The sequence below is a fragment of the Empidonax traillii genome, unplaced genomic scaffold (assembly GCF_003031625.1).
Source record: "Empidonax traillii isolate 1590-97213 ecotype Southwest subspecies unplaced genomic scaffold, ASM303162v1 scaffold2155:size40309, whole genome shotgun sequence".
NCBI classification, from domain to species: Eukaryota; Metazoa; Chordata; class Aves; order Passeriformes; family Tyrannidae; genus Empidonax; species Empidonax traillii.
The window spans coordinates 15,068-22,196 of NW_020957348.1; the positions used below are offsets into that span (position 1 = coordinate 15,068).

Here is a 7,129-nt window from a genome sequence, read left to right on the forward strand (position 1 = left end):
TTCAGGGCTCCAGCACCGTAATCCCAGCCCCTTCCAGCTGGGAAAAAGGGATCCAGAGCTGAGCTGCTCCCCTGTTGTCCCTCCCTGTGCAGCCTCTCCGGGTGAAGGTGTCGGAGCAGCTCCTGGCGGAGATCGGTGAGCGAGGGGCCGTCCCTTGGGAGGAGGGTTTGGGGCTGGGGGCTCCAGGAGCTCTTCCCGGCGATCCCAGTGCTCTCCTCGTGGTATCTGCTCTCCCTGAGGATTCCCAAATGTCCCTGGGGGTCGGTTGGTGAGCGGGATTGTCCCCTCCCCGTCCCTCAGAGAGCCGCCTGCGGAACGGGGACGATGCCCGGGCCGCCCTGTTCGAGGCCCAGGAGATGGTGATGCCCGAGATCCAGGAGCAGATCCAGGATTACAGGTACCCCACCTGCAGGGGGGTGACCCCACGGGCTGCAGAGGCCCTGCAGGTCCCACAGACCCCACAGGCTGCAAAGGCCCTGCAGGTCCCACAGACCCCACAGGCTGCAAAGGCCCTGCAGGCCCCACAGACCCCACAGGCTGCAAAGGCCCCACAGACCCCTTAGACTCCATAGGCCCCATAAGCCCCATAAACCCAATGGGTCCTGTAGGCTTCAAAGGCCCCCTAGGCCCTATAGGCCACATGGGTTCCATAGGCCCCATTGACCCCATAGGCCCCATAAGCCCCATAGACCCCTTAAGCCCCACAGGCCCTGAGGGCCCCAGAGGACTCACAGGCCTTAATGGCCCCAGAAGCCCCACAGACCCCTTGGGCCCTACAGGCCTCACAGGCCGTGAGGGCCCCATAGGCCCCATAAACCCTGAGGGCCCCAGAGGCCCCATAGACCCCTTAGGCCCCACAGGCCCTACAAGCCCCACGGGCCCATAAGCCCCGATGTCCACCGAGGCCCCATCCCAAAGTGCCGGTGCCGGTCCCTGCAGGACGAAGCGGACGATGGGCCTGGGGAGCCTCTACGGGGAGAACGACCTCCTGGAGCTGGATGGGGACCCCCAGAAGGAGCGGCAGGTGGCCGAGAAGCAGCTGGCCCAGCTCGGGGACATCCTGTGAGTGTCCCCTGCCTGTGGGGTTTGGGGTGGGGGACACCCCAAAGTGTGTGTGGGGGGGGGCAGGAGCAACCTCAGCTGGCGTCCCAAATCAACCCATTTTATCCCTCCCTGTCTCTCCACAGGTCGAAGTATGAAGAGGACAGGAGGTGAGTGATGCCAGGGCACGGAACTTCCCCGTGGGATCCTCGGGGAAGGACAAACTCCCCCTTTGGGATCTGCTGGGCTGTGCGTGTGCCCCTCTCCCCTCCCTCCATCTCCCTCCTCTCCTTCCCTCTTCCCTCTCAGCCTCATCCCCCTGCTGGGCTTTCTCCCCAGGGTTATCCAGAGGTGAGATCCCTCTCCATGCCCGTGCTCTGCTCTCTTCCAGCTCCCCCATGGCCTTTGCCCTCAGCACCTACATGAACCACACCGGGATCCGCGTGCGGGACCCCCGTCCCGCCGGCGCCTCCGAGAAGGCCCCGTCGCTCCCCGACAGGGACAAGTGGCTGCCCTTCTTCCCCAAGGCCAAGAAGGTGGGTGCTGGCTCCCCTGATAGCCCTGAATCCCGGGATCCCTGAGGTTGGGAAAGCCCCTGCGCCCCATCCCCACCTTGTCACTCGGTACCACCACCCACGGCCAGGCCTTCCCTGGGCACCTCCAGGGGTTCCCCCTCCTCCTGTCCCTTGTTCCCTGGGAGCACAGCCTGATTCCTCCCTGGTTCCCCCGTCCTGGCAGGGAATTCCAGAGCCAGAAGGTCCCCCCTGAGCCTCCTTTTTTCCAGGTTAACCCCCCCAGCTCCCTCAGGAGTGTCTCCAGCCCCTTCCCCAGCTCTGTCCCCTCTGGCCCTCCGGAGATCCCCATCTCCCCCCACACCAGCAGAGCAGCAGATCCCGGCCCCATCCCTTCTCCAGGGGCTCATTCCAGCACAGGGAATGTCAGGATTCCCCCCCGGGGCTCCCGTGGGGATGTTTCCTCTCCGTGTTTCACCCTCCTGGGTGTCCCAAACAGAGCAGCAGCTCCAAGAAGGACAAGGATGCCCTGGAAGACAAGAAGCGCAACCCCATCCTCAAGTACATCGGGAAGCCCAAAATCTCCTCCCAGAGCAGTGAGTGTCGGGAATCCCGAGGTGCTGAGCCCGCTGCAGCTTCCTGGGAATGCCTTGGGAACCCCTGGAATTCCTGCTCACCCCGTGCCAGATGTTTCTCATCCCCCCCCCACCCTCATCCCGTCACCCATCCGTGTTTCCACGTGGCTTTTTGGGGTGAAGGGGGGAGCGGGAAGGGGGCAGAGCTGAGCTCTCATGGAATCCTGGAATGCCCTGAGTGGGAAGGGACACCACACAAGGATCCAGGTCCAATCCTGCCCCCTGCACAGCCCCAGCAATCCCACCCTGTCCCTGGGAGCGTTGTCCAGCTCTCCTGGAGCTCCGGCAGGGCTGGGAGCAATTCCCTGGGAAATCGTGGAATTGGGGTTGGGAAGGGACCCTAAAGCTCATCCAGTCCCGTGGGCAGGGACACCCCCCACCAGAGCCTGGAATTCCCACCCTTCCCACCTCTCCCATCCCCTCCTTGGTCTCTGGAGTTCAGGGGGTTTGATTTGCCACCCCGGGGGATTGATTTGACACCTCATTCTTTTTTTTTGTTTTGTTTTGTTTTTGTTTTTGTTGTTCTTCCTTCCAGCATTTCATGTCCCTTTGTCCCCTGTCGAAGGTAAAAACTCCTTTTTGTTTTGCCATTCACCTCATGAGCTTATGTTGGATTTTGTGTCCCCCCCCCCCTCTTCCCCCCTTTCCACCCCCTGAGCTCCCCAAAAAAACATTCCCTGGCTGTCGGGACGGGCTCTGGGGAGGGAAGGATGGCTTCTCCCACTCGGCACCCCGGGAATTCCAGCATCCCCAGAGGAGCTGGGTGCTGTTTCCCCTATCCTGGTCTGACTCAGTGTGTGTGTTGTTTGGGGTGGGGGGTTTGTGTTGTTTTCCCTGCGTTCATCCCAGCAGTCAAACCCGGGAACGTGAGGAATATCATCCAGCACTTTGAGAACAACCAGCATTACGAGAGCCAGGAGCCCGGCTCCCAGCGCCTCTCCACGGGGAGTTTCCCAGAGGATCTGCTGGAATCAGACAGGTGTGGGAGGGGTTTGGGGAGGGTCATCCTGGAGTTTTGGGAAGGGGTCTCCTGGAGCGCTGGAATCGCGGGATGGTTTGGGCGGGACGGGAATCTTGGTGGGCAGGGACAGATCCAGAGGGATCCCAGCCAGGCTCAGCCTTTTCCCGGGGTTTATTCCCTGCTCCAGCTCCCGTGCTGAGGTCAGGCTGGGCCGCTCCGAGAGCCTGAAGGGCCGCGAAGAGATGAAGAGATCCCGGAAAGCCGAGAACGTTCCCAGATCCCGGAGCGACGTGGACATGGACGCGGCGGCCGAGGCCACCCGGCTGCACCAGTCGGCCTCCTCCTCTGCATCCAGCCTGTCCACCAGGTGGGAATCTCCATCCCCAGGGAGCTGGGAATGCTGGAGGGGGGCGGGAAGACAAAGCCTGGGGGGGGTCAGGGAAAGTTTTGGAATTCCTGGGGGTCAAAACCCAGCCCAGCCGGGCAGAGCTGAGGGGGTTCCATCCCTGCAGCTCCTACAGAACCTCCTGTGTGTTTCCTTTGGAAAAAAAACCCATGGAGAACTGGGCTTTCATTCCCATTCCTGCCCCCAGACTGGCCCTCCACATCCAGAGGGTCTTGAGGGAAGGGTGGGATTTTGGGGCACACAGAGGTGACTCTCCCATCCCTCCCCCAGGTCTCTGGAAAATCCCACCCCCCCCTTCACTCCAAAGATGGGCCGTAGGTGAGTGACCCCCTCACCCCTCCCTCTCTCTCCCAAACCCTCCAGGACTGCTCCAGGTTTTCCCTCGGAGCAGGAATTCTCTCTGTAGGAACCCCCTGGGGCTGTGCATTTATTTTTGGGGGGGCTCCATCCCCTACTTCCTTAGCTCTTCCTTACCTTCCAGCCAGGCTGGGGAGAGACCACAAGGGCTTGGATTCCCCTGGGGGAAAGGGAGGGAATTCCCACGATTTTCCCATCCCCCTGGGTGGGATGAGGGGGCTCCTTTTCCCTTGTGTTAAGCAGGAGCTTAAAGGACATTTATAAAAGGGGGGGGGTCATAGTGTTTTAGGTCCAGAGTCAGAGCCTTGTGCTCCTTGAGGGCTCCAAATTCCAGTCCAAACACGGAGAATTCCCCCCCCCCACCCCCTCATCCTTTTCCCAGGAGCATCGAGTCTCCCAGCCTGGGCTTTGGGGTGGATTCCTTCCTGCCCCACCTGCTGGAGGACGAGCAGGGCCAGCTCTGGGACCTGGAGCCCGAGCTGGACCCCCAGAACTGGCAGCACACGGTGAGCCGGGAGCTGGTGGCCAACCTGCCCCCCCGGGAGGTGGAGAGACAGGAGGTGATCAACGGTATGGACCCTGCAAGGGGAAGGGGGGGGTTTGGGACCCCCCAGCACTGCCCCCCAACCCCCCCCAGCCCCATGGGGAACCCTAGGGCAGTGGGAGACCCCCCCAGCAGTGCCCCTGACACAGTGAGGGACCCCCCAGCAGTGTCCCCCAGCCCCATGGGACACCCCAGGGGAGTGGGAGACCCCCCAGCAGTGTCCCCAAGACCCCCCAGCAGTGCCCTTGACACCCCAACAGTGTCCCCAAGACCCCCCCTGCTGCCATGAGGTACCCCGAGGTGGGAGGGTTCCCCCCCCAGCAGTGCCCCCCCAGCCCCAGGGGGGGGTTGCCCTGGGCTCTCCCCCACCCCTCTCCCTCCCTCCCTTTCCCTCTTCCCCCCTCCCCAGAGCTCTTTGCCACCGAGGGGTCCCACCTGCGCATCCTGAGGGTCCTGGACCTGCTGTTCTACCAGAGGATGAGGAAGGAGAACCTGCTGTCCCGGGAGGAGCTGGGGCTGCTCTTCCCCAACCTGCCCGACCTCATCGACATCCACAGTGAGAGATGTCACCTTTTCTGTCCCCAGCCCCCCCAGCCTGGAATTACCACTTATTCCCACTTGGAATTAGCCCTGGGAGCATGGGGGGGGTGGGCTGAGGTTGTGGGGTCACCCCCTCGTGGAGCAGCTCCCTCCTCCCCCTCCCCTCTCCTGGGATCCTCTTTCTGGGGTCCCCTCCGGCCCAGGTGACCCCTCTCAGGTATCCTGCCTGTCCCCCATCCCAGATTCCCTGCTGGAATCCATGAAGAAGCTCCGGGAAGAAGGACCCATCATCAAGGAAATCGGGGATCTCATGCTGTCCCGGGTGAGGAAGGAAAAAGGGGACAAGGGCCTGGTTGTCCCCTCTACTAAAGGGGCTGGGGGGGAGCTTCAAGGGGTGTCCCTGACCCCAATCCTGCCCACATTTCCCCCCCCCAGTTTGACGGCCCTGCCAAGGAGGAGATCCAGCAGGTCGCTGCCACCTTCTGCTCCTACCAGTCCATCGCCCTGGAGCTCATCAAGACCAAGCAGCGCAAGGAGAGCCGGTTCCAGGCCTTCATGCAGGTCTGTGGGGTGTGTCAGCGCGTCCCCTCCACCCCCTGGATCCCGTTTTTGGGGTGTCCCAGCCTCTCCTTTTCCCCCCCAGGAGGCCGAGAGCAACCCGCAGTGCCGGCGGCTGCAGCTCAAGGACCTGATCATCTCGGAGATGCAGCGGCTCACCAAGTACCCCCTGCTGCTGGAGAACATCATCAAGTTCACCGAGGGTGAGGGCGTGGGGCTCATTCCCGAGCCCTGAGCCCAGGGGGTTTATCCCAGGATGGGGAGGGGGGGCTCATCCCAGGGTTCTCACGTCCCGCGTTTCCCACCCCGGGGTTCCGTGGATGTCCAGAGAGAGGGGGGGGGGAATTCCAGGCCGGTGGGAAGTCCTGGAGGTGGGAATATTTGAAGGGGAGCAGGGGAGGATTTCCCTCTTTATCCCAGAGGAAAAGGAGGCTCAGGGGGACCTTCTTGGTCTTCGTAGGGCTTGGGATCTGCTCCCGGGGGAACAACAGGATGAGGGGGAAGCTGTGCCAGGTTGGGCATCAGCAGGAATTTCCCCGTGGATGGGGTGGTGAGGGCCTTGGCAGGGGCTGCCCAGGGAGGTGGTGGGATGGGATCAGCCCAGGAGGGGCACAGGGTGGGATTGGTGTTCCTGGAGGGCTTTTCCAACCTCAGCAATTCCGGGAATTCCGAGATCCTTTCAGCGCCCAGGATGTCACTGGGATGTGGGCATGGGAAAATCCTTTCCCCCAGTGCCCCAGTGTGATCCCTGTGCCTCCCCCCACCCCCAGCAGGCTCCCCGGAGCTGGAGAAGCTGTGCCGGGCCCGGGATCAGTGCCGGGACATCCTGAGGAACGTGAACGAGGCGGTGAAGCGGGCGGAGAACCGGCACCGCCTGGAGGGCTACCAGAAACGCCTGGACACCACCCCCCTGGAGAGGACCAGCAACCCCCTGGCTGCCCAGTTCAAGGTGCCCTGGGTGGGGGGGGGCAGGGGGTGGTTTTGGGGGGGGCTGTGGGGGTCCCTTTTCCCAACCTTTCCTGGTCGTCCCGCAGAACCTGGATCTCACCTCCCGCCGCATGATCCACGAGGGGCCCCTCACCTGGCGCGTGGGCAAGGACAAGACCGTGGGTATGGGAGCTTTCCCACCCCCTCCCCCAGCCTGCTGGGTGCACTGGGAACGCTGGGAGCACTGGGAGATGCCCCTCGGTGTGCCCAGTGACGTTGGGTGTTTCGCCTCCCCTTTATCCCCCCCCCCTTCCCCACTTTCCTGCTCCCACTCGGCTCATCCCTGGGTGATCCCCCCCCCTAACTCCTGCCCTTCCTGCCCCCCAGACCTGCACGTGCTGCTCCTGGAGGACCTCCTGGTGCTGCTGCAGAAGCAGGATGAGAAGCTGGTGCTCAAGTGCCACAGCAAGACAGCGCTGGGCTCCTCGGACAACAAACAGACCTTCAGCCCCGTCCTCAAGCTCAACTCGGTGCTCATCCGCTCCGTGGCCACGGGTAGGGACGGGGAACCCCGGGATTGAGGGGTGGGGTGGGGTGGGAGGGACCTCAAAGGTCACCCAGACCCTCTGCCAGAGCTGCATCCAAAAT

The 7,129-nt window shown here is 62.9% G+C and overlaps 2 protein-coding genes across 2 annotated transcripts in view; one reads left to right on the forward strand and one right to left on the reverse strand.

The window, feature by feature from the left end:
• The window catches only part of ARHGEF11 (Rho guanine nucleotide exchange factor 11), a 14,122-nt gene extending 7,060 nt beyond the window's left edge, over positions 1-7,062 (forward strand). The window contains exons 16-32 of the mRNA XM_027909483.1: positions 301-397; positions 940-1,062; positions 1,188-1,211; positions 1,433-1,577; positions 2,053-2,149; positions 2,724-2,753; positions 3,038-3,167; positions 3,337-3,516; positions 3,826-3,873; positions 4,295-4,482; positions 4,866-5,012; positions 5,239-5,318; positions 5,432-5,557; positions 5,640-5,757; positions 6,328-6,503; positions 6,589-6,664; positions 6,869-7,062. Of these exons, the coding sequence (XP_027765284.1) occupies positions 301-397; positions 940-1,062; positions 1,188-1,211; positions 1,433-1,577; positions 2,053-2,149; positions 2,724-2,753; positions 3,038-3,167; positions 3,337-3,516; positions 3,826-3,873; positions 4,295-4,482; positions 4,866-5,012; positions 5,239-5,318; positions 5,432-5,557; positions 5,640-5,757; positions 6,328-6,503; positions 6,589-6,664; positions 6,869-7,062 (1,979 nt within the window). The remainder of the gene's footprint in view (positions 1-300; positions 398-939; positions 1,063-1,187; positions 1,212-1,432; positions 1,578-2,052; positions 2,150-2,723; positions 2,754-3,037; positions 3,168-3,336; positions 3,517-3,825; positions 3,874-4,294; positions 4,483-4,865; positions 5,013-5,238; positions 5,319-5,431; positions 5,558-5,639; positions 5,758-6,327; positions 6,504-6,588; positions 6,665-6,868) is intronic.
• Positions 1-7,129, reverse strand: part of LYSMD1 (LysM domain containing 1) — a 16,441-nt gene that overhangs the window by 2,213 nt on the left and 7,099 nt on the right. The gene's annotated exons all lie outside the window — the stretch shown is intronic.